This window comes from Thunnus maccoyii, chromosome 14 (genome assembly GCF_910596095.1).
Source record: "Thunnus maccoyii chromosome 14, fThuMac1.1, whole genome shotgun sequence".
Classification (NCBI taxonomy): Eukaryota; Metazoa; Chordata; class Actinopteri; order Scombriformes; family Scombridae; genus Thunnus; species Thunnus maccoyii.
Window position 1 is genome coordinate 17,049,893 of NC_056546.1, and position 25,009 is coordinate 17,074,901.

The 25,009-nt window shown below is 40.0% G+C and overlaps 3 protein-coding genes across 7 annotated transcripts in view; 2 read left to right on the top strand and 1 right to left on the bottom strand.

The window, feature by feature from the left end:
• The first annotated feature begins 3,445 nt into the window (after positions 1 to 3,445).
• LOC121912144 (ATP-binding cassette sub-family C member 2-like) lies at positions 3,446 to 12,134 on the top strand. The gene is given in 16 exon segments (XM_042434233.1): positions 3,446 to 3,490; positions 5,031 to 5,207; positions 5,425 to 5,490; positions 5,674 to 5,811; positions 6,697 to 6,742; positions 6,745 to 6,849; positions 7,066 to 7,210; positions 7,670 to 7,856; positions 8,377 to 8,530; positions 9,021 to 9,169; positions 9,256 to 9,422; positions 10,076 to 10,101; positions 10,104 to 10,184; positions 10,187 to 10,241; positions 11,927 to 11,946; positions 11,949 to 12,134. Coding segments are annotated over 16 exon segments (1,668 nt in total). The 3' UTR covers positions 12,056 to 12,134.
• A 6,451-nt stretch (positions 12,135 to 18,585) lies between these two features.
• On the top strand, positions 18,586 to 22,143 carry LOC121911444 (cytochrome c oxidase assembly protein COX15 homolog). Of its 2 annotated transcripts, none has more exons than XR_006099858.1 (5): positions 18,586 to 18,695; positions 18,851 to 19,018; positions 19,151 to 19,277; positions 19,560 to 19,714; positions 22,056 to 22,143. XR_006099858.1 is itself a non-coding variant. In XM_042432931.1 (5 exons), the coding sequence occupies exons 2-5, from the start codon at positions 19,001 to 19,003 to the stop codon at positions 22,089 to 22,091; spliced, it is 291 nt and encodes a 96-aa protein (XP_042288865.1). In that variant the 5' UTR covers positions 18,586 to 18,695; positions 18,851 to 19,000; the 3' UTR covers positions 22,092 to 22,143. The 2 variants fall into 2 exon arrangements, 1 of the variants encoding a protein (XP_042288865.1); XM_042432931.1 differs by having other exon boundaries at positions 19,151 to 19,232.
• A 447-nt stretch (positions 22,144 to 22,590) lies between these two features.
• Positions 22,591 to 25,009, bottom strand: part of LOC121911443 (Kv channel-interacting protein 2-like) — a 118,165-nt gene continuing 115,746 nt past the window's right edge. For all 4 annotated transcript variants that reach the window (XM_042432930.1, XM_042432928.1, XM_042432927.1 and 1 more), the window contains 3 exons: positions 23,594 to 23,698; positions 23,353 to 23,415; positions 22,591 to 22,676 (listed from right to left, as the gene is read on the bottom strand). In XM_042432930.1, coding sequence (XP_042288864.1) covers positions 22,629 to 22,676; positions 23,353 to 23,415; positions 23,594 to 23,698 — 216 coding nt within the window. In that variant the 3' untranslated portion in view covers positions 22,591 to 22,628. The remainder of the gene's footprint in view (positions 22,677 to 23,352; positions 23,416 to 23,593; positions 23,699 to 25,009) is intronic.

Below are 25,009 nucleotides of genomic sequence, written 5' to 3' on the forward strand. Positions count from 1 at the left end.
ATATTGAGGAGTGCTGGGATGGTCAAAACAGCTCATCAACAAGAGGGCAATCGCCACGTTGTACTGCCTCATATCACATCACTGGGAACGCTAGAAAATGTACAACAGTCAATAGACACCTACAGCTAGGACTGTAATAGTTTGGAAGGCTAGGAATTATTCTACCAGAATCCCATGAATGGAGGTGGGTGTATTCCCCTTTAGAGTCTTACATAGGTAAGATGGATGACATCTCTTTCTGTTACACATGCACACACACATACACAAAGGGTGAGGCACCTGTGAATGACTGGGAACAGCAGACAGACAAGCAGACTTTGGAGTATCTCTGTAAATACATAATTGGATATTAGTGACATCATCATGCGATATTGAAATCAGTTCCTCATTGAAAACAACACCTCCATCTGTAAAACAGGACTGCTTGGATCTCCTGTCCGTTGAGTCTTCACCTCAGGAATGTCTTTCTCTCTCGTGTCCCCTAGATGGCGGAAGATTCATATCAACTTTATGGGCAGGGCATGAGCATTGAGAAACAAAGTTTTCTGACACAGTGAATCATATAAAGCAATTGTGTTGAAAATGGTTCACTGTTTCGAAGCATTTGATACAGTAAAATGGCGACATCTGCTGGGCAACTTTGACATTGCTTTTACATGTAAGGATTCAGGACAAGACGTCATGAATCAGGCAAAATATAAGTAAACTCACCGCTGTCGTATTTTATTCAATGAAGGTTATTTACCAAGAACTGTCTCAGTGTGTGGATGTACAAACATATATGGAGATAATTAGTCATTTTTGATAAGGTTTATAGTAACCCCTTACCAGTGGTGGGAAAAGTACTCAGATCCTTAACTCGAGTAAAAGTACCAATACAGCAATGTAAAAATACTCAATTACAAGTAAAAGTCCTGTATGAAAAATCCTACTTAAGTAAAAGTAAGTAATAGCAGCAAAATATACTTTTAAAATAAAAGTACTTGTCCCCCTTCTGGCTTATATATATGACAATGATTGGATCATTTGAACATTTATTGACATGAAACCATGTGAAAGTTTTGAAGGAAAAATCACTATTTGGTGGAGCTGTTAACAACTCATAGACATCTGAAATGTGACCCCGACTACACACTGCTTTATGTAAGACGTCAAAAGCCAAAAAGGTTGTAAACCACTAGTTTAATCTTTAACAGTGTGTTGTATTTTAAAAAGCTTGTTATATTATTAATTGTGTCAAATCTTCATCTGAAAGTAAATGTAGCGGAGTAGAAAGTACAACATTTCCCTCTGAAATGTAGTGGAGTCGAAGTATAAAGTAGCATCAAATGGAAATACTCAAATAAAGTACAAGTACCTCAAAATTGTACTCAAGTACAGTACTTGAGTAAATGTACTTAGTTACTTTCCACCACTGCCCCTCACTACTTTTATAAACTCTGATGAATTAGGGACAGTAAGCTCTGTGACATATTTATATTATAACTGGCTTTAAGCAGTGACACGAAATAAAGGAATAAAAGTGAGTGTGCTACAATGATAATGTAGCACACTTGTGCAAGGAGAGTGATTGTGCTAATGAAAAAAGAAAATAAAAAAACGTGATGTGTGGCAATGTGTAGGGGACTTTGATGTGTATGTGCAGAATCATTTCCACAGACTGCCTGCTCCTCTTCTTGCTCATTACCTCTACAGCTTTGGAGAAGACCTTTTCGCATGACACTGATGTTGGTGGCATGTAAAGGTACCTTTTAGCCTGTTTAAAATGGTTTGGGTACACTGCCAGCTCTTCGGCACAGATCAAACACTTGACCTCTTTAGGACTAATCAAGTCAAAGTGGCCTCACACATATGATCTGGCCCTTTTTGCTGGTGCTATTTCCATTCTCCCTTTTTCTCCCTCCCTCACACTGTCAAACACTTGCACACACACAGCCTTTCAGTCACAACACTTTCTAGTTCTCTCTCCTTTATCAGTCAATTAAATCCATTGCTGATCTGAGTATGCTTGTGTGTGTGTGTGCGTGTGCGTTGGTTGGTGTGTCTATCCACAGTACAGGTATGTGTGTGTATGTAGCCTATGTCTGTCTATTCTATACTATGTATCTAATCTAATAATACTCTTACTTTAATTGGCTGTCTCTCGATGAAAATTTGGCCCATGCAAAAATCTCCTCCACTCAAAAAACCCACACATTTTGGAAGGATTCTGCCCACTTTTAAACATAATGGGAGAATGACAAGCACCCACTCTGTATTTTAACTCATATGATTCAGTAACCAACACACTCGCAGTCTCGCTCATGATCACAACACGCGCCCGATACGTGTGTGACGTAAAGAAGCTTAGTTTGGGATGGTAACGTGACTTTTGCCGTGGTGAAGCGAGGAGTCGATACATCGATACAGTAGTCGGCTTCGAGTGTGACATCACTTGTTAAAGTTTAAGTCAAAGTAACTGCCTTCACTATTGCATGACAATAGTCAGTTGGAGCTGATATATAAGACTAAAACACATTCAACTTTGTGCACAGCACGTAATTATAAGAAAGATAGTTACAGTGCTCTTTGATTACGTATGGGTTGCCTTCACGTGTCACATGTTTGTACTTGAGGCTACACACACACACATAGTGAGAGAGCCGGTTTAAAGGCCCATGTGGTGTTGTCAAATATATAATGATTAACCATCACACAGTCACAGTAATATCTTTCAAGACCATCACAGTCAGTGAAAGACTTTTAACACACATACTTTAATGCTAATAAAGGGGTTGTTTTATTGCTTGTACACTAAATTAATGACTTCACTACACAGCAAGTCTGCCACTGAGGTAATGACTATTAATTTTACTGTATTCTATAAAAAAAGTTTTTTTTTCACAGTTTTTACTCATAGACATGACCAAAGAAAACGTGTTTACAGAGTTATGTATCAGCTGTTGTAAAAGCTGTTTTTTTTTTTTTTAGGAACCGCTATACTGAGGCATACTACAAAGCTGAAAAGATGCTGTTGAATGACACACACATGTGGATCATGACATAAACAATGATGATTCATTTTGAATGTTCCACACGTGTGTGCCTGTAAACATCAAACAAGTCACTGAGGACTGCTAGAAGATAACCCTTAAGATTTACCTAAAAAGAAAGCAATCAAGACCCAAGTTAGCCATTAACCCGTCTGCTCTTCACTGTAATTCAATACGTCTCTGGCAACCAATGTTTTTTGTCTGCTTAGGGAGGTCGCAAATCTTGCTTTCTGCTTAAAACCCTCATGACTCAAAGTCCCTCAGAGTCACATCCTGCAATTGTCTCCGGAGTGTGGGTGGACCGGGGGTGAGAGTAGAACTGTTTGAGTCGACCTGGACGGCAGCAGAGCTGAGGGTGAGACTTGTCTGGTTGTCTTGTCATCTAAGGGCAACTGAAGCCTTCAGTGTGGACCATGTGTGCTGCAGCTCTGGAGGAGTACTGTGGGTCCATCTTCTGGGTGAGTTGATCAGCCAGGCTTAATGTCGCTGAGAGAGGCCACAGTGGGGTTGAGGAAAATAGCCTGTTGGCCCTGCAGTGGATCAGTTGACACTTTATAGTCTCAAAGCTTCTGATGCACATATATGTTCAATAGCTAAACCATACAGTAAATTCACTTAAATGCAAATGGAGAACTCCAGATGGTGGACACAATCATAGTAACAACTGTATTATATCATGCAATCACATGCAGTATCTATTGTCACATGTTGATTAAAATTTGTTGTAATTTTATAGGTTAAAGTTTGTGGTATTATTTTCTAGATTGCTTTATATTATAACTTTTTCTGTTTTTTTGTATTATGTTATTGCAATATAGTAATTATATTACAACCTCTGACACAAATATTAAAATTATATATATACAAATTAGAAGCTTCTTCACAAAAGTTTTTGTATTGCGGGGCTTCTATATTGGATTGTGTTGTTTTGCACACATGGTCATGTTACTGTGTCAGTCACCCCCACAGTATGTGATAGATGAATATGAAGGACCTATTTTAGCTCTTTAAGTAATTAAAAAACAAAAAAATACAACTAAGACAGTTAAGAAAAAGGCTCATCTTGTAATAAGTTGTTTGATTATACTTTGATCTGAAAGCATTACATAGTTTTTTTCACCCCTGTACACAGTGAACATGTGACTGGGCAATAATGACTCTTAGGTAAGATATGACTCGGCAGGTCTGACAACTGCAGCGCATGTAATATCTTACATTATTATGATGATAAGAAACAATTGAAACGGATGAAAAGCTTTGGATGAAATTCATTTTCAGTTGAAAGAAATGTAAACTTTAGTCTATAGACTTTAGTTTGTAGGTAAAACAGATTTTATTTTCCTCATGGGGAAATTTATCAAAGAATCCATTTAGCTGATAAGAGTGAAATACCTTGATTTAAATAAACACCTGCACATGCAGTCCAGAAAACAGAAGCACATGCACACATCTCTCCAGACTGTACTGTTAGACCCTATATTTTCTCCTGAGCTTAAGAGTGAAGACTGTGAACTTGATCTAGGCTTCTCCTAATAACACGTTGCTCACACAGCAGATACAAATAACTTCAAGTGCTTGAAACACTAAGAAATGCTTTTACAGCCCCTCAAAAACTTTGAAACACCACAATTTCTGCACTGTGTCAGGGTCTTTTGTTCATATAACACATGAAAACCCTCAGTGTTCTGCTCCTTTCACTCCAAATTCATGTCACTCCATTAACAGCCAACTCTCCATCACTCTCTTCTGCGGAAGTGCACATGACACATGCTGCTGTGCGTACAGTGGTGAGCAGGGATTTAGGATTTAATCACATGTGAGTCACTGTTGATTAAATATCTAATCAGGGAGGAGTAAGCTGTCCCTGTAGTGTAATATAGTGTGAGCTCCTGGGGTACAGGGATGGGAGTGTGTTTGCGTTCACTTTTCCCTGAGATTAGGAGAGCAGCATGGACCTTATAATGAATCAAATCCTTATATGTGTGTTTTTTTCTTCAGAATGCTTCATATCTGGATAGAGAGGACCCAGACCTCCCACTATGTGTGGAGCAGACAGTGCTGGTCTGGATCCCTCTGGGGTTCTTGTGGCTCTGTGCCCCGTGGCACCTGGTGGCTCTCTGCCGGAGGACACACATGAACACAAAACACCTGTCCAAGCTCTACTTCATCAAACAGGTGATACACTCAGCAAGAAAAATAAATAATCACACTGACAGGAGTGACACAGACAAGAGCTTTTTTTTCCAAGAATAAGCAACAGATAAATAAATAATAAAACATTCATCATTTGGGAATGATGCAACATTATGCAAGATAACTGTTTAGTTCTGTACTCCCAGTTTTTTTGGATTCATGGATCCAATTCATGCTGATTTACATTATCTCCTTCCAGACCGAGAATATGAAGTCCAAAGACAAGAGATTGAAAATCATGAATGAAATACTCAACAGGATCAAGGTAAGTACCTTTATTCAAAAAATACAGAGTTAATAGCCCACCATCAGTGGTAATGGGTATAGGTTGACCATCCATCATTGGTGGAGGTTGGGGACTCTAAGGGTATGAATGCTATCCTCTGTTCTCCCACCCTTTCCCTGTGTCCTCCGCACTGCTCCCTCTTCCTCCTTTGCCTCCCACCAGATTCTGAAGCTGTATGCATGGGAGCCATCTTTCCAGGCGCAAGTGGAAGGTATTAGGGGGCAAGAACTGAAGGTCATGAGGAAGTTTGCCTACCTAACGTCCGTCTCCACCTTCATTTTAAAGTGTGCCACGGCTCTGGTGAGTCCTGTCAGTGAGCCTCACAAAAAGACCACAAGCAGCAGGTCATGGATGCTCTTTGTAAAGGTTCTTTTCTAACACTGTCCTTTTCCCAGGTGTCTCTGGCCACATTTGCTGTGTTTTTTTTTTAATGGGGCTGGCCCAATAGGAGGGCTAGGATTAACCCTAACCCTGGGACTGCAGGATTATCATATAGGCCTAGCCCAATACATTGATATTATAATTGTGATTATAATTTGAATTTAATAGAACTGCTATTAGGCTAAATACATATTTTGTGTAGGCCTATTTTTTACTGGAAGTGAACATTAAGTATTTTAATGATGCTTATTTTTCAAAACACACCATAGTTTTGATGGTAAATGATCCTCTTGCTCTTCCACAAGCACATGTTGTTACTTGTCACTTTGATCATGAAGATGACACTAGTATATAGACTACAATATAGTATAGACAAGAGTATTTGTAGTATACAGTTTAGAGAATATTATAAATCTAAGACGAAACTGACAGAACAGACAAAAATCTGTCTGCTACTTCAGCACCATGGACAGCGCCATGGATTTATCAACACACAGCGCAGTTGGGCTAATGATATTTCAGAGCCATGGTTGGGGCTATTGATTCTAAATTGCACAAACCTCAGTCAGATAAAGGATCAATGAGTCAGGCAGACTAGACTTACATATTCAATTAAACAACCCCTCTGCCTGTGCACTCTCTCCTTGTCTGCCAGGAAATGTGGTATTTCCCATTGAATGAATAAAAAAATGGAGGAATCTATCTAGATGGGATTGTTCTATGCTGTTCTGGGTCACTTGAAATCACTGTAATTTTTTTTTTTTTTTAAATAAAACACTAACTTCCTCAATACTGGTCCAAAAGGATATTTTCACAGTGGACGAAGCCATCCCACAATCCTTCCACTCTTGGCTCTGTGTCTGCTGGGTGTGCAGGGGACACTGTTTGTCATCTGTCTGGCCACCCCTTACTTCACCATTATCATCATTCCTCTGGCCCTGGTCTACTACTTTGTACAGATAAGCAGAACAACATAGCACAGGCAAATGTGAAGAAAAAACACAGCAGAGGGAAAAGAGAATAAAGAAGAAAGGAGATTTATTTCTTGAAAAGTAACAAAAAGGAAAGCAGACAGTGAATATAAACAAGATAATGGCTTGTTCCTATTCTTATGGGAATCCAGTTAAACCATCCAGTGTTTCTGTTGATTTCTCTTGCCCTCTCTCTTTAACTAGCGCTTCTATGTAGCAACTTCAAGGCAGCTGCGTCGGTTGGACTCAGTGTCTCACTCTCCTATATACTCACACTTTGGTGAGACGGTGTCGGGTTTGTCGGTGATAAGAGCCTATGACCATCAAGAAAGATTTCACACAATGAAATTGTCATGAATCATCCTGCCTTTAGGTTTTGTTTTTTCTCTCATTTAGTCCTGCATTTCCTGTTTTATTTTGGTTTCTAACTCTCCTCTCGTTTCAGATCCACTTCCTGCCCTTGTGTGTTTCCCACTCCTGTCCCCGTCATCATCCCCTAATGTCCTCCACCTGTGTGTCATGACCCTCACTCCCCTTGTGTATTTAGTCTGTGTGACCCCTGCTTCCTGTGCCAGTTCGTCTTAGCCCTTAGTCGCAAGCGTTCCAGCATTATCCTCCTTGTTATAGTCTCTAGTGTTTTTGACCCTGGATCTGCCTTTTTTTGACTCTGCCTCTGCCTAGCCCTTTTTGGTCCTGTTGCCTTCTCTGACTGCCTGCCCGTGTACCAAACCTGCTACTAAAGACTTGTTTTTTGGAACTACTGTTTGAGTCGTGCGTTTGGGTCTAGCCCTGGTGTACCTGACAACCTTGTCAGAAATAACTATTGATGAAAACCTCAAGTGTGTCTACCCGTGGATAGTGTCAAACAGGTCAGATATTGAACAGCAAATGCACCTTGAAACACAAATCATTAAAAAATCCAGGCACATCATATTGGAGTCCAATATTGTAGCTGTGGAGAGAGTGAGTGAATACACAGAGATTGAGAATGAGGTATGTTGAATAGAGAGCTTCTCTGTTCTTTACAAGCCACTCTGCGAACATGAGCTAATTTTCACCCATTAAAAAAGACCAGACCACGGTATCAAATTACCATCATTTTCTTGAATTGCGCTTTAGTTGCTGACAACTAGTAAGCACAATCATAGAAGACAAACATAGACAGATGTGTCATAGGTCACCATAGCAACTTTTCCAACATCCAGAAGTGTAGTAGACACACACATCCCATAAATTTCAAACAGGTGCTGGACCAATGAAACAATGTAACAAAGAAACACAGAGGTCCACACACTGTAGCTCCCTTAGGTGCAGTTTATTGATATTTAGACATCCACCAGTAGGGACTTTCATCTTTCTTTGTCACAACTTCATCATCATAACACAAATAAACTTAATTTTCCAAATATATATAGACCCACGTCATACACACCTAACGTAAACAAAACAAAAACACACAATCTTAGCAATGACCTCACAAAGTAAAAACAACACTGTGTCTGTGTTTCTACAGGCCAAGTGGGTAACTGACACTCGTCCAACAGAGCAGTGGCCTGAGGCAGGAAGACTACAGTTTGAAAACTACAAGGTCCGTTACAGACCTGGTTTAGACCTGGTGCTGCATGGAATCTCATGTGACATTCACAGCACTGAGAAGGTTTGTATGTGTGTCTGTATATATAATCAGTATGTAGGCTTTATCTAGACTGCTGAATAGAGGAATCTCTGGATCAATAGTGTTGTGTGAGTGTATATATGTGTACATTATTCACTTGTCACATGCAAATACATAAATATTAGATGATCTAAATCTGCATCTGCAGAATAAGGGTGTTCCACAGCTGGCACTCACACCGCCCTTTTCAGAAGTCCGGAGTCACTCCTGCAAGCACAGATCTTGAAAAGGAGCCCATCATGTCCAAGTGGTAGAACATTATGAACAAACAAGGCGTAGACCAAGGCATAGCTTGGGAGATGCACTCACAAAGCCAAACAGCTAGGCTAGGCTAGGCTTTACCAGCCACTCTCGCTCCATAGGAGTTGAACAGCTGTTCAGTGCGCCGAAAGGGGGCCATGCGTTCAACATAACATGCAGTGCATAAAGATGTGTTTAAAAATATGTTTCACCTGATATGTTGTCTGTATATGTTGGTATAGTGGGCCGTACAGGAGCTGGCAAATCAAGCCTAACGAACTGCCTGTTCAGAATCATTGAAGCTGCTGAAGGTCGTATCCTCATTGACGACATAGATATTTCCACCCTCGGCCTGCATGACCTCAGAAACAGTCTCACCATCATACCACAGGTATATACACAAAATGAGAAAAACACTATAACCCACACACAGCATTCTGTTCTAAATGGTACACTGACCTAGCCCTGTGGGCATAGGATCCGGTGTTGTTCTCCGGGACCTTGAGAATGAACCTGGATCCATTTGACAGAGCCAGTGATGAGGAGATCTGGAGAGTGCTGGAGCTCTTCCATCTGAAGGACTATGTAGCAGGGCTGCAGGAAGGTTTACAACATGAGGTGGCAGAGGGGGGAGAGAACCTCAGGTAAATGTTGAATTGTAACCTACAAACTTCTGATGATGTGTATGTGTGATCTAACAGACATTAATCATTCAATTGTTTTCTAGTGTATTAAGTATTCATTGCCTCAGTAATTGTCCTGTGTCCCCTACATATATTTAAATCAACTCAAATCTAATCTGATATCTGATATCTGAGTTTAGTAATCAAGTAGAGATGTTGGACTGAGCTTCCAGTCTCGTTAAAGACATATTTAATGTTGTTCCATCCCCTGTTAAAGTTGTGGTAAAACCATTTGCTTTTGTTTTTTTTCGCATCAAATGAAATGTTGGCCATGTGCAAATCCTACCTAAGCATACACACCAAGACCATATATAGCACCTGCCAGTGTGGTGATTTCCAGCATCTTCAGATAATTACCTTGTCATTGAACGTGTTGTAAGTTCACTGCACACAATCTAAGCCTAATTGGGTGTCAGTACATGTCACTAACACAGCTCAAGCTCAGCTCAAGTGTGCCAGAAGGTCCTAAAATATCAATAATATGTCAGGGTAAAAACCTGGAGTATGTTTGAAGCTATTGCTAATAATCGTCCAATTGTACTTTATTTTAACCATTTAATGTGTGCTCCAAAAATGCTCTTTTGAGATATCAACACATATCACTCTCCTCTTAGTATTGGGCAGAGGCAGCTGCTCTGTCTGGTCTGGTCCTGGATGAAGCCACAGCAGCTGTTGACCTGGAGACAGACAACCTGATTCAGAACACCATCCGCAAAGAGTTTCACACTGCACTGTCCTCACCATCGCCCACCGCTTGCATAGCATCATGGATAGCTCCAGGTGAGTTAGTGCTCCATAAAATGTTTTGACGAAGTGTTTTGGCACTCCTTCCTCTCCTGTGAACATGACATAATATTTATTTCTTCCTTCACTCTTCTTTTGTTTTGCACACCACTGAGTATGACACATTATTTATGCAATGTTTTCACATGAGGTAATTCCTCTCGGAAGTAAATTAATTTGTTGTCAAAGAAGACAATAAAACAAATAATATAAAGCAAATAAACCAAAAATGGCATGTTCTACCACCTTACTTATTATGACAGTATCAAAATGATAAACTGCTGTTTGACAAAAACTGGTATTAAACAACACTTTCAGCATATAGAAGAGTTTTATTTACTTGACAAAATCATCTAAACTCAAGGTCTGCATACTCAGTTTTTCAGAGCTTTCAACCATCACAACAATCCATGTCAGCAGAATTTGCTCAGTTGTCATGAGCTGTAGATGTTAAATCTTTGTGTTTTTTCTGGCTTGTAGGTTGAGTTTGGTATTTCATTCTTAATCTTGAAAACAACTGACAAAACAATCTCAGCTCTACTTACTTGCTTGTTCCAGAGCTTTAATTCATACCTGACGGTCTTCATCATCAGATGGAGTTTGCTGCGTAAGAATTAGAATAGAATTAGATTATTTGGTTATTTAGTATGTTTGTTTCCTCTTGTTTTCAGACCTTTGTCTTCTGTTTCAGCCCAAACAGTGGGCTAGTCTGATTCTGTATCAGTTTTAATGGAGCAGGTGTTCCAGCAGTTAGGGTGCCTCCTGTTTTGTGACAGAAGTCAGATGGTCACAGCTGTGAGGTGCAGTTCAGCCCCTACGTGCATCTTTGTAGAGAATCAGACATGAAAAGATCTCTTTGACTTCAAAGTCACCTTTTGCTTCTTCTGGATGTGTGTGCAGTGCCATAGCCTAAAGATAGGGGTGAAAGGTGGTGTAGGCTATGTGCAATAAATGTATTCAACAAATCTTTCATATATAAGAGCCAGGTTTCCACATGAAAAGGCGCTTCCATATCAAACAGGCTGTAATACATGCAAAGAGGATGGCAGTGTGTTTTGAGCTCCGTGTCCTTCTTTTTGCAAGCAAGAAACTCCCAGTTAACTTTATGTTGTGTTATACTTGAGAATTACAATAACATCATAGCACAACATCGAGAAAGAAATGCAGTAAGCAATGGCGATAGTTTATACTTATATTATGAAAGTAGACTACAGGTTTTTAACTACGTTTTTTTTGGTACTGACCTTAAAGTGAAGGGAACCTTGTAAATGCGCTTTTTTTGACAATAGAAAATGAATGAATGAATGAATGAATGAATGAATGAATGAATGAACTCTTTATTTTCACTGGAGGTCACCAGAGTTGAGCATTTAGAGAAAAATACCCTCATAAAAATTGAAAACTGCTGATTTAGCCTATCCATCCTTTTTTTCAGCAATATATCCATCCATCTATCCGCATTATTCCTTTTTCAGGTAGACTGGATCCTCTTGGACCCTCTTGTCCTTGTTTCTGGACCAACTGTATTTTCAGATGTACTGCACAAATACATACACATCCATCTGTTTCACATTAGAGCAGGAAGTTTATCTTCACCAGATCCTCCTCTGCCAGGCAGTAATGACACACTCCTTCTGTACACAACTCAGTCAGCGGGTTTTGTCTATGTTCTTCCTCCGCAGGGTAATGGTGCTTGATGCTGGTAAATTGTGGAATTTGATTCTCCGAGCAACCTGCTTGAAAAACAAGGCCATTGCTATGCCATGGCAAAGGATGCTGGGATAACACGAGCAGAAATCACAGCTCTCTAATTCTGGACTTTTGTTTTTTTGTTTTTATAGGATAATTTCTATTTCATGAATTGCTTTTGTTGTTTGATTTTGAAAACTGGATTGTGCTTTGATATAAGGAAATAATGTAACATCTGTATTTATTGGAAACAATATGAAGAATCATACTCTGTAAATAATGTTAGTATGTGAACAATAAATATGCTTTTTCAAATAATGCTCAGTTGTTTTTAATAAAGGGTTGTTAAAGTAAGGGATAATCAACGAGTAGGTGTGTGTTAAATGGTTTTAAGGCATGACATGGAGGCGAGCAACCACCTGACATATGCGTATCATATTGACCCTTATATTGAAAATTCTAGTATATCTATTATTTTTTATGTAGAATAATTTAGTAATATGGAAGTTAAAGAATACCATAAAAGCTGTCATGATTATTACATATAACTTCCATTTTGGTTTAATATTCTTCTCGATTATACAAAAGAAAATCATTAAAACAGTTATTGGAGTTTGAGAACAAATAGTTTGGTCTGATAACATATTATTCAGTTAGGATCAGATCTGACAGGATGTTAATTTCCCTGTGTTGATTGGGAGGGCTGCTGGAAAACGTCCATCTTGACTGTAGCTTTTTGTCACCTCCCCCTGCTGCAGCTGCCTACTTTTGCCCACTTTCCAGGGAGGCGAAATGAATCTTGAACAAGCCCACTGTGTCTTTGCCAGTGTGACATAATCACTTCCCGTAGAGGCCAGGACCATATCTGGTCTGTCAAGTCTTTTTGTAGCATATCTCCTTTTATGTGTTTGCGTTTCCCTTAATGTTTATATTTTCACGTTTGTACATGTTTTAGTATTTGTAGCATTTTTGTATTTGAAGCACATTTTACTTAATGTTGGTGATTTTGCTTTTGTTTGTGTTTTGTCCTTAGGGCCCTATCTGTGTAAGATACACATGAGTAGAATTGCAACATCTGCATGAAATATCCAAAGATGTTGTCTCCATTGTCTTTCCAGAAACAATGCTGATGGTGGAACAGTTCACTATGTTTCTGCGAGTGGTTTCATCGCTCATTTACATTTTCTGAATAGGCGATCTTGCATGTTAAAGTAGCTGCAATGACAATATGTAGGATTACCTATCAGCCACTGTTGTGACCATTTGTATGTGAGTGTGAGATAGATTCTCCGTGTCCAACGGAAAACTCCACATAATGCATGCAGAGCAGATTTAGGAGGATACCCATTGATAATAAAAAATCCAAAGACAGCATTTAAATTTTATAATCATTTAAAAGAAAGTCACCGTGACACGCTCCATAACTAAGCCCTCACCTACAGAGAGACCCTAGAGAGAAGCCCGCTCAGCCAGCTGGTTCTGGGGCACAGATAGAAACTCCATTAGACTAAACTAAATTATAAGAAAATTAAGTGAAAACTATTTGATATATTGGAAAGATTCAACTAAAAGCCAGAGGAGACTGGAATGCTAAGAAAGACTGTGCACCCACTGCACACAGCAGGAGGTGTAAAATGAGCTAACCGCCTGCCAACTATACCAAGACATCAGAGACATATACTAACCACAGATTAAAACCACCCAGGACTTTGAAAACATGGTTTATAACAAAAAACTTCTATATCTGCTGCATGAAATACAGCAATGTACAAACACAGCTGCAAGATTTGTGAGCTGCTGTAACTGGAAAAGGGAGTCCAGTGGAATACAAACACCATTAAGACTGTCAGTCACCTGTGTATTCCTGCACTGACCATTTGTAGTGTGCTGATCTCTGTACATAAACATATTTACTGTACATACATACAGAACATTAATTAAAAAATGTTGCAGTGTTTATACAGTTCTCACTCATTTGTATTTATTTATTTTTTAATTGCAAGTCTTCTTTTTTATAATTTTAAGTTATTTTCTACTTATCTGTATATATAAATATAGAATAGAATTGAATTGAATTGAATTGAATTGAATTGAATTGAATTGAATTGAATTGAATTGATAGAAGAAGCAAGGAAGAGACAATGAGTGAGAGTCAGAGAGGCAGTGAGAGAGACACCGAGAGTAAGAGAGGGAAGGAGGGGGACAGAGTGGCAAAACCAAAGAGATGGTTCTTGCTTGTGAAGCGAGCTGCTGCTGGGCTTCATCCTGCATTGTTTCCTCTGCAAGGAAGGTGAGTCTATACATTATTGATCAAAATACAATGTCAAATTGATCTTTTTTTTACTTACACAATAATGATAAGAATCATCTTGATTTTGCAATGTTCTAGTTATACTGGCAGTGTAACAAGTTGTACAGTGTGTGGATGTCAGATTTTAATTAGACATTCTGAAATGTTTGATAAATTCATATATATAATATATATAATTACAGTGTAATATGAATGTTATTCCCTCTAATTCGTCATTTTTCCTGATGGTTACTTTAGCTCTAGATTTAACTGCAATTGTCTGCACAATTTCAACATGCAAGGTGGCATCATTTGGTCTGAAAAGGTTTTTAAGCAAACATGTTCAGGAGGCATGACTTTCATTATGATCATTTGTGTGCTCAGTGAGCTCTAATTTTTTTTAATACTTTATTGCTTATACACCTTATTTAAGAGTATAAGAGTTTATGTAGATTTACATTTACTTACATATGATGTTGTTCATACTTATAGCATTCTTACAATACTTATATATTTTATGGTAAAAAAATAGAATCATTAGAATAAATTTTGTGTAAACCAAAACTGAGAACATACAGTCTGATTAAGTGTATTTACCATCCTGAGCACTTCATCACCCATAACCTGACCAGAGCACAGAGGTCTGTCTGTGCCCCGTTGAAATGTGGTATCTTGCCTCTGGAGGTGGAAACCGATCACTTCTATTCAATTCCAGAATAGAGAATAGAAAGTGTCACCTGTTTGATCTGGGAGGAGTTGAAAAAGAAATGCACTTTCTGTTCTGTTCCATTCTATGACAATCTTGAATATAACCTTTTCCTTAAAATGTCTGCAGAATGTCCTGATTTCTTTCCCATGTCTGATGAATGTAGACTTCAGTACCTGTTTACAGGCAAAGTGTTTCACCTAGCTCAATTTGTATTAAATGTTTACCAACAGCGTATGAGGGCACTTTATGTTTGATGTGTTAAAGGCACAATCTGTGCCTCAGATATGCCAAAGTTATGCTTTATGGCTGTAATGTCTAAGGAGCAGGATTGTATTCATATTTGGTTTGACATTGACTGACATGTATGAAGATGTATTATATTTGTTCTTTCACGCTCGTTATGTTATTGCTCTTGTTTGTTGTTTCTAGTGTCATGTAAGCTCATGCGGGCTGGGCACCTTTTGGTGCATGACATTTTTAGATAAATTACCATAACATACCATACAATATCTTATCTGGCAAGACGTTTTTAAGCCTATTTGTTATAATAGATGTTCATCTATTTTTATTGGTATTCAGTAATAATATTGGTCTATAAGAGGTTCTATCTGTTGTATCCTTTCCATCTTTATGAACAACTGTAATTACAGATGAGTTGCATGTTAACGCCCAAGTACCTGATTCTGGGGCAAAGTTAGAGGCTTTTTGTAATAGAGGTGTCAGTAGTTCCCTGAAGTCCTTATAAAATTCATTAGTGTACCCATCATCTCCTGGGGCCTTCTCTCTTTTTAATTTCCTCATTTGTTGTAATAATTCATCTGCTGTTACTGTTTTAATAAGATTAACATTTTGTGATAATGAGACTTGTTTTAACTTACGTTTCTCAGGGTATATATCCATTCTTCTCATATCTGTGTTGTCAGCATCATCCCTATATATGTATAATTCCTCATAGTATTTTGCAAACACTGTGTTTTGCAAACACTATTTCTTAAGCATGTAGGTTAAAACTTTCATTGATTTTGGTCCCTTATCATAATATTTTTGTTTTGTAAGTATTAATGATTTCTCCAATTCTTCTGTCAACATTCGGTCTAATTCAGCGTGTTTCTTCATCAGCTGTTTGTTTAATTTCGAATCATGTGATTTTTTTATGTTTGTCTTCCAATACTTTTATTTGTAGTTCAAGTTCTATCTCACACAGTCTCCGCCCTCCACTGGACTCTATGGGTAATACTCCCATCCTTGGAGAAGAGTGAACATCCCCCCATCAGTGCAGGAGGACCTGCACTACTGGGGGTCCCCACAGAATCTGTTGGTAGGGATACTGGTAGGCTGAGTGACCTCCTACATAGCGGTGTTCACAGATGCATCCCTGATGGGGTGGGGGGCCATATGTCTGGAGAGACCTCCTCAAACTTCAGGCGGTGCTCCTGGTTCTCCAATACTTCCTGTCTCTGGTTCAGGGGAGACACGTGTTGGTGAGAACAGACAATCGCACCACAGCCGCCTACATCAACAGGCAGGGTGGAGTCTAGTCCGCAGTCCTGTTGAAGATAACGGAGAACCCATTGGTGTGGGCCTCAGAACACCTTCTGTCTCTGAGAGCCCTCCACATTACTGGTCTGGTGAACACGGGCGCCTCATGTCGAGGGGCAGCCCTCTGCTGGAGGGGGGGGGTGCTGCGGTGAAGCAGATTTGAAACCAGTTCGGGAGAGCGGACGTGGACCTATTTGCCAGTTGAAACAACACCCACTGCCTGTTCTGGTTGTCCCTGATGCTGCACGACAATCCACCCTTGGAGGTGGACGCGTTTGCACATGCGCCATGGCCAAGAAGGCTGCTTTACGCCTTTCCCCCTCTTTGTCTCATTCCCATGCTTCTGGAGCGAGTGTGACAAGAGTGGTTGCCAGTCATCCTGATAGCCCTGGACAGCCTTTCATCGCTGTGGTATGCAGAGATGACTCAGATGTTGGCGCCCCAGCCCTGGTACATTCTCCAGGTCTGGGAAGCTTTGTCCCAGGAGGCGGGCTCAATAGGTGCGCTGCCCCCATTAGGCCAACTTCTCCAGGCTTGGCTCCTGAGAGGGATAGGCTGAAGAGGGCTGGACTGTCTGCACAGGTTGTGCAGACTATCCAGGCGGCAACCAGGCCACCATTGCTTGCTACAAGGCAAAATGGTTGGGATTCCAACACTGGTGCGAGGAGAAGAAGTTAGACCCCCTGATATGTGCAGTGGGAGAGGTCCGCTCCTTTCTACAATATCTGGTGGATAAGAGGCTGTCTCATGCCACTGTTGAAGTGTATATAGCAGCCATCTCCTCCTGCCATGAGGGGTTTGGTGACAGACCTGTCTTCGTCCACCTCCTCGTGAAGCATTTCCTGCAAGAGGTCAGGAGACAACGGCCGGTGAGGTGTGTCTCCACTCCCCAGTGGGAACTGCCTGTGGTGCTCAAGGCTCTAGTGAGTGATCCCTATGAGCCTCTGGAGTGCTCCTCTTTAAAGGCGTTGTCACTCAAGACACCTTGCTGCTTGTGCTGACTTCAGCTAAGAGACTGGACTGTCTTGCGCCCCCTACTGCTCTGCTAAGCGGGTGGGGTTATAAAGTAGTGGGTGGGCCGCGGCGACTAACCTGTGGCTGGCCAGGCTCAGTGAGGCAGTCTGAGATTATTGCGCGGCAGGGTGTACATTTATCGGGCTCCACCTACTGTACCCATAAAGTCTAGTAGAGGGTGGAGCCTGTGAGAGAGAGAATGAAGGGTATGATATTATAAGCCTTGTTCTATAAGCATGGGTGGAGCCCTGTACCAATGGACCCTGCCTCTCCAACGCCGTCCACTGAAGTGGTTTTGGATGGTGAGCGACAGTGAGATGCTGCTTATATAGGGTGCGGGATGCACGTAATTGGTAGGCGCATATGGATTGGCCGGCTATGTACATGCAAATTTCAGTGAGTGATTGCATGTGTGTCATTGGAGAGGAGTATTATTGATAGAGTCAAGTAAATGGCTCTGCCTGTGGTTATAGAACTAGGGTTACAATATTGTAACTTTCTCATATAAGAAACACAGCATGTGATGTATATACCTCAGTGTTATGTAGTAAACAAAAATATGGGTTGGGCCCTAAAATCAGAGATTCATTTTTTGGTGTCATTTTGTTTTCTCAGAATGAACCATGACATGACCAGAGTTTATCTTCTACATGGAGTGGGGTCATCGTATGTGGGGCCAGCTGGTTGGACTGACGTACATCCTCCCTACCATGTACTTCTGGAAGAAAGGGTACTTCACTCGCTCCATGAAGGGAAAAGTGTGAGGGCTTTGTGGATTCTGTAGCAAACCTGGCTCAAGGCTTGCAACAAATGAGAGCCCACACATTAATGAAAGGTGCAAAAGATTTATTTAACTAAACATAACAACTCATAATAAAATATGGGAATGTTAGGCATCAGTGATGTGAAGTGTGTGTGGATGTGTGGAATGTTGGCTGTAAAAGTAAAGGAACATAACTCCAAAGCAAACTAAACTAAAGTGAAGCCATGAGGATGGTGTGCTGGCTCTTCAGCAGGGCAAACTCCTGGAACAGTAGCCCTTTTATATCTTTAGGCCACTCCCTCCTCAGGTGCAGTCAATCAACTCTGACGGACCTTTTAACACTAGCACTCCTGGAAGAAAGACAACAGGATTGTAATTGCAGAGAACTAGAGAAAGGTAAACAGTAGAGAGAAAGAGAGAGAGCCGTCACATTTCGTTTTCTTCCAGGTGAGATATTATACAGTTTAAGTGATTCAATAGGATCATAGGAGGAGCACAGGAAGTGAATCATTGCCTCACTGTTTGTGCTGTTTTTTTGGAGGCAAGAGGTTGTATTTATTATGAAAGTTGTTTATATAGAATCATTCTGTGTATCCTCTCAGGGCCTTCTGGGTTGGTACATAGTAAAAAGCAGTTTGGAGGAGAAGCCTGAGTCCTATGACATCCGGCGGGTCAGCCAGTATTGACTGAGTGCTCACCTCGGTTCTGCGTTGCTACTCTACTGCGCCAGTCTCTGGACCGGGCTTACTCTGATGCTGCCTGTCAGCAAGGTACTGCCTACAGGCAAAACACCCATTTTAATTTCTGTCTCCATTTGAAGAATGGAGTCCTAACCTTGGTCTGTGTCACACAAGCTTTTGTTTATTTATTCATGACTTTTCCTGGCACCTCTTTTTTTTCAGATGGCAGAGACCAAACGTCTAATGCAGCTCAGGAGGTTTGCCAAGGGTACTGGTGGACTCGTCTTCCTCACTGCTCTTTCCAGTACTGCTTGTTGTTGTGCCAGCACAATGTCAAAAATATAAATGTGTAAATACCCTTTTTTAAATCAGCTAAGGATAGGAGTGGTTTTAGTTTCACAGCAAGTCTCAGTTACAGGAAGCAGGACTTGACCAATCCTTGTAAGTTGTTCATCAAAAATTGAAATTGGACAACTTACAGTTTTCATATTCAAAGCTAAGATACAACACTGCACTGCACTGCAAAGCATAGTCAGAAGAGGGGAATATAAAGAAACAAAATCATTTCTGTGACTGTAATGAATACACATGCAGATAAATATATAACATTGTTTAAAATGCTTTGTTACAGGTGCTTTTGTTGCTGGTTTGGATGCTGGGCTGGTGTATAACTCCTTCCCTAAGATGGGAGATCGATGGATCCCTGATGATCTGCTGGCCTTTTCCCCTGCCCTCAAGAACTTCTTTGAAAACCCCACGACAATGCAGTTCGACCACAGAGTTTTGGTATGTCATATTTTCTACAAAGAAATAACCTTCTGGGCAACATTTCAGTGTCTTAATTTAAAAAAAACAATTATTTATCTCCACTTCCTATCCCACACTGTATTATGTGAATTAGGAGGACACAGTAGGTAGTTGATGTTCTTCTGAATCCCTACGAGCCACACCTAAGAGTAAGCAGTGTTCGTTTGAAATAAGGCATTCAGGGGAAAAAAAAAACAAGAGATGGGTTTCAATGTAGACTGGGCTTTTGTGCATATGCTGAGGCATCCTGTGGTTCTGCAATGGAATCCACATGCGGTGACACTGAACCATGTCACCGTACAATTATTACAGCAGGGATGTAATTTGAGTGCCTTGGATAAGAATTATAATACATCAAGGCTGCCAATGCGGAATTGACTGAGCCATTTGTGGATGCGTGTTGCCATCAGAGGATGACCACTTAATGTTAAGTGTTTGTTTTGTAAGGAAATAAACTAAGACATGCAAAAACAAAAATAAGCACATTTTCAGCTTTGTCCAGCTTTAATGGTACAGCAGATGTTTTGAATGAAAGTTTGGCTATGAAGTGGTTACTCACTTGCTGCCTTTTGTCTATCACGCACTGCCTGTTAGTTGAATCAGATGTGGCTGTTTGGAACGTGTAATTATGTATATTTAAGTTATGAACCATTGCTTGCTGACATAGTGATGATAAATTATAATGTTAAAAATGTGGAAACCTAATTGTTGCTTTGTACTGTATCTTTAGAAATGTAAAACTGAAAGCGGTGTATTTTAATAAAGAAAATTGTGTACAGTCCTCAAAATTCAAACTCAAGTCAATTTTGCATAGTAACTGTGATTTTTATTGTCTCTGTACAAAATATACACATTTTGAATACGTAATGCAACCAGTTGAGGCTAGCTAACTAGACAGTCAGTACAACGGGTTAGTAGGTTTTCATTGTTCTAGACACAGTACATGCGGGTATAGACAGGTTTTACTTGTGGTCAGGAATGGAAGTTAAAAACTGTTGGCAAGGGACAATCAGAGCCAAACCACTTTTTACTTTTTTTCTTTTTTCGTTAAAAAATTCAGAACAGAGAAAAAAAAGAAACTACAGGTTTGGAAGTGCATATTTTCATTAGGGCCTTATTCCAACCTGTTACTGTGCTCTCAGAGGAATCAGAGGTGAGATGAGTGGAAAAGTGCTGATACATGATAGAGGACATTATTGCTATTCCATGTTAGTGTCTGTATTTAAAAGACATTAAAGCCTGTTTAATAACATCTGGAGTGCCTCTGGTACTTATGCCGTCTTCATCAAGAATAGTTCTTGTGTGAAAAGGAGCAAATTAATACCTAACGATGGGGTTTAAAACCCAAAATTGCACTCCAATTTGGACAGTGTGCAGGTAAACCACACAGCCAGTTTACCAGATTACATCCTGGTTTTATCTCTGATTGGCCCTTGCCCAACCAACTACACAGTATCTCCCTCTCTCTTCACCCACAGGTGGGCTGTATGTCTTAACTTAGAGTGGCTTCATATACATCTTTAATGTATGTCTTCTCTTTGGTGTTACAGAGAGAGGGGGAATAAGCAGGGGTAAAAAAAGAAAACTGTCATTAAACCATGTCTCTCTCACTAACAGTACACACACACATATTATGCCTCTTTGAATTACTGAAGTTGAATGAGCCTAATTTAATGCAACAAGGGTTTTGAATTTTTTTTTTAAATAAGTGGTTGAACCTGCTACGACCACGTGACATATCCGATTACAAGAAGTTCACAAATACAATCTGCAGTCTAATAAATTCCCCTTGAATGTGTTTTGATAGACTAGTACATCTGTAGTGTGTCAGCCCCATATTGAGGAGTGCTGGGATGGTCAAAACAGCTCATCAACAAGAGGGCAATCGCCACGTTGTACTGCCTCATATCACATCACTGGGAACACTAGAAAATGTACAACAGTCAATAGACACCTACAGCTAGGACTGTAATAGTTTGGAAGGCCAGGAATTATTCTACCAGAATCCCATGAATGGAGGTGGGTGTATTCCCCTTTAGAGTCTTACATAGGTAAGATGGATGACATCTCTTTCTGTTACACATGCACACACACATACACAAAGGGTGAGGCACCTGTGAATGACTGGGAACAGCAGACAGACAAGCAGACTTTGGAGTATCTCTGTAAATACATAATTGGATATTAGTGACATCATCATGCGATACTGAAATCAGTTCCTCATTGAAAACAACACCTCCATCTGCAAAACAGGACTGCTTGAATCTCCTGTCCGTTGAGTCTTCACCTCAGGAATGTCTTTCTCTCTTGTGTCCCCTAGATGGCGGTAGATTCATTTCAACTGGGCAGGGCATGAGCAGTCAAGCGGCTCCAGGGAGGTGTTACCCACATGCACAGAGGCAGGATCAGATTCACAAATCCAAATCTCAGCCATCATGGGGGAAAAGGGAAAAAGTGGTCAAGGTCTGGGGGCAACTTCCTCCCTCTGAGTTCAGCCATTACAGGCTGCAGTAGTTCTTCCATCAGCAATAGTAATAAATTAAAGTTCAAATAAAACAGGTGAGAGGACTTGGGTGTGCCAGTGTCTGTGAGCCCACTGCTTGCCTTTGCTCTCTGTGTCTCTGGGGTAAACTAAGATTCTGCATGATGAGGGAGGGAGTTGGGGAAACTCCATTGTTGCTTGGAGAATGGCCACTGGGCGTCCAGGAAGAGGGAGAGGGCTTCTCAGTGCCCTCTGGACTCACAGCTCTCAACAGAAACACCAACAATCTTGCAAGTCAGAAGATATCCACACACACACACACGCATTCACAAACTCTTGCTCTCTTTCAACCCTGATTCCTCTTACACACACACCCCTCCCTGGTGCCAGTGTACTCCCTGGTCCAGATTCTTAGATGACGTTGTCAAACAGCTGCATGGACTGCATGATGTTCTCATCCTAGAGGAAGATGAGATATTTGGATAAGGAAGCAGTCTCATTTCTCACTTCTTGGAAGAAGGGTTTTTTTTTAGACTTTTGGACAGAAGCAGGCTAGCTGTTCCCTCCTTTCTTCCGGTCTGTATGCTAAGCTAAGCTAATTGCCTCCTGCCTCTAGTTTCATTGAAGGACCAGTGTGTAAGATTTAGTGGCATCTAGCGGAACAGATTTGGCAGAAGTGTAATATAATATTCATAAGTATGTTTTAATTAGTGTATAATCACCTGAAAGTAAGAATTGTTGTGTTTTTGTTACCCTAGAATGAGCCCTTCATATCTACATAGGGTTCTCTTCCACAGAGCCCGCCATGTTGCACCACCATGTTTCTATAGTAGCCCAGAACGGACAAACCAAACATGGGCTCTGAAGAAGGCCTTTTGTATTTTTCACAAGTTTCATGGCCACCGTAGGTTGTCCTACATACTAGGAAGGGGAGGGTGAGGGGAGGTGTATTCATTTGGTTGCAATCTGCAATCTCATGGCTAGATGACACTAAATCCTACGCACTGGTCCTTTAATGCACACTTGAGAGTGTTATCAATCTTCTCATCTAACTTTGGCAAGAAAGCAAACAAGCATATTTTCCAAAATATCAGACTATTCTTTCAAGGCTTAAAAATCCCATTGTCTGCCGTACCTTTTTGCATGACTCAATAAACTCGTCTACGGTGACTACCCCATCTTTATTTCGGTCCATTTTCTGAAAGGAAAACACAGCAGTCAGAGATTAACTTACTGAAAACTACCATACGTTCAACAACTTTGTATGTTATCTTATTTTTAGAACCTGTCAGTATGTCTATCAATCCTTTTTTTCTGTGGCTTTAAACAATCATAAAATGAGGACTTAATAGAAAGTCAAGTCTGTGGACTTTGACCTGGAAGAAGCTCTCCACATGATCTCTTGGGGCATCGTCCTGCATAGTGGGGTATGTGTACTTCCCCATCATGTCATAGATGGACGTCATGATGTCCAACATCTCCTGCAAAGTGAAGGACAAAAGGGAGAAAACATTACTGAAGATGCAGAAATTGTTGGAAGGAAAAGAACATTTTAAAAACTTAGCCTATAACATGAGTTTTTTTTGGATAAGAAGTGGGGGTTTTGCTTTGTTTAATTAAATAAAAATTACAAACCAGTGGACCCATGTAACACATTTCTTAAAAATGACAAAAGGTCTTATTTTAGTAATTGTTATAGGGCTGTAACTAACAATGTTTTGTTTCATTTCTAAAATGTAACTAAAAATGTGTGCATAGAAATGTTACTTCCCCTTTAAAGTGAATGGTGTAGTACATTATACACTGTTAATTTAGTCTAATTTAATTCAATCAATTATTAATCGAATATGGAATCTGCAACCGTTTTTCTTTCAGTCCACCCCAAGAGAAGGGTTATATTATAGATATATGCAGAGTTGTTGTGCTCCTTTAAATATTTGATATTGGGTGGCTTTAGAAATGGTTACATTTAATTTTCACACTGTTTTTAATTAGCCTTCAAAGTCACTTTTCTGTATGTTTTCATTCATATTAACCCCCACAAGTAATTAACCCATAAAATTACCATCAGTGTTAGCATTAGATTGTTGTTCTTTGTTATTGGTAGCTAAATTATTATTTGTGTCAAAACAAATTTGCAGCACTGAAATGCGTCCTACAAAACAGGGGATGGACATAAGGACTTTTTTTAAGAGTCAAGAGGTAAATAGTGTAAGTAAAAACAGTATGTTTTTGAGCTTTCTTGACATAAATAATCAACGGTGCTGACTAGCTAACCAGCTAATGTTACCCCTGAGTTTAAAGCCTTTTCGCTAACATTTTCTTGTTCAATATTGGTATGAAATGCAATATAGAATTAATAAGTGTCATTCAAATAATTTTAGATAGTAACTAATGGTGGGTTTGGTCATAAACATAGAAGCCGAGGCAGATACTGATAACAACTTGGTTTGGTTTGAACATTAACCTTAATCCTACCGACTGGGGTACCCGCAGACTCCGGAGGTAGGCTATTCTTTTTGTCATATCTCACAGGTGCTTTATTCTATCATTCCAATTTTTCATGACTTTGTCAATCAATTTGTTCCTAATGACTTCATATCATTGTTTTCTGTTTAAATTGGTGCTTTTTAAAAAAAACAATGTATTGGGGCGACCCCAGTCAAAAACACCCAGTTCAACCTTTGCAGTTTTAATAGATTGAACTATTTATTGTGTTCATATTTGCCATCGGTCCTAATTTAAAGTATCACACACTATCGGGGGGGGGGGGGGGGGGGTCAGTCACTCTA

What these genes read in the sequence shown, in the direction of transcription:
- LOC121911444 (XM_042432931.1), top strand. An exon ending in CTTCCTCACTGCTCTTTCCA is followed by an intron (nt 19,233 to 19,559) that starts GTACTGCTTGTT and finishes GCTTTGTTACAG; the next exon opens with GTGCTTTTGTTGCTGGTTTG. An exon ending in AGTTCGACCACAGAGTTTTG is followed by an intron (nt 19,715 to 22,055) that starts GTATGTCATATT and finishes TGTGTCCCCTAG; the next exon opens with ATGGCGGTAGATTCATTTCA.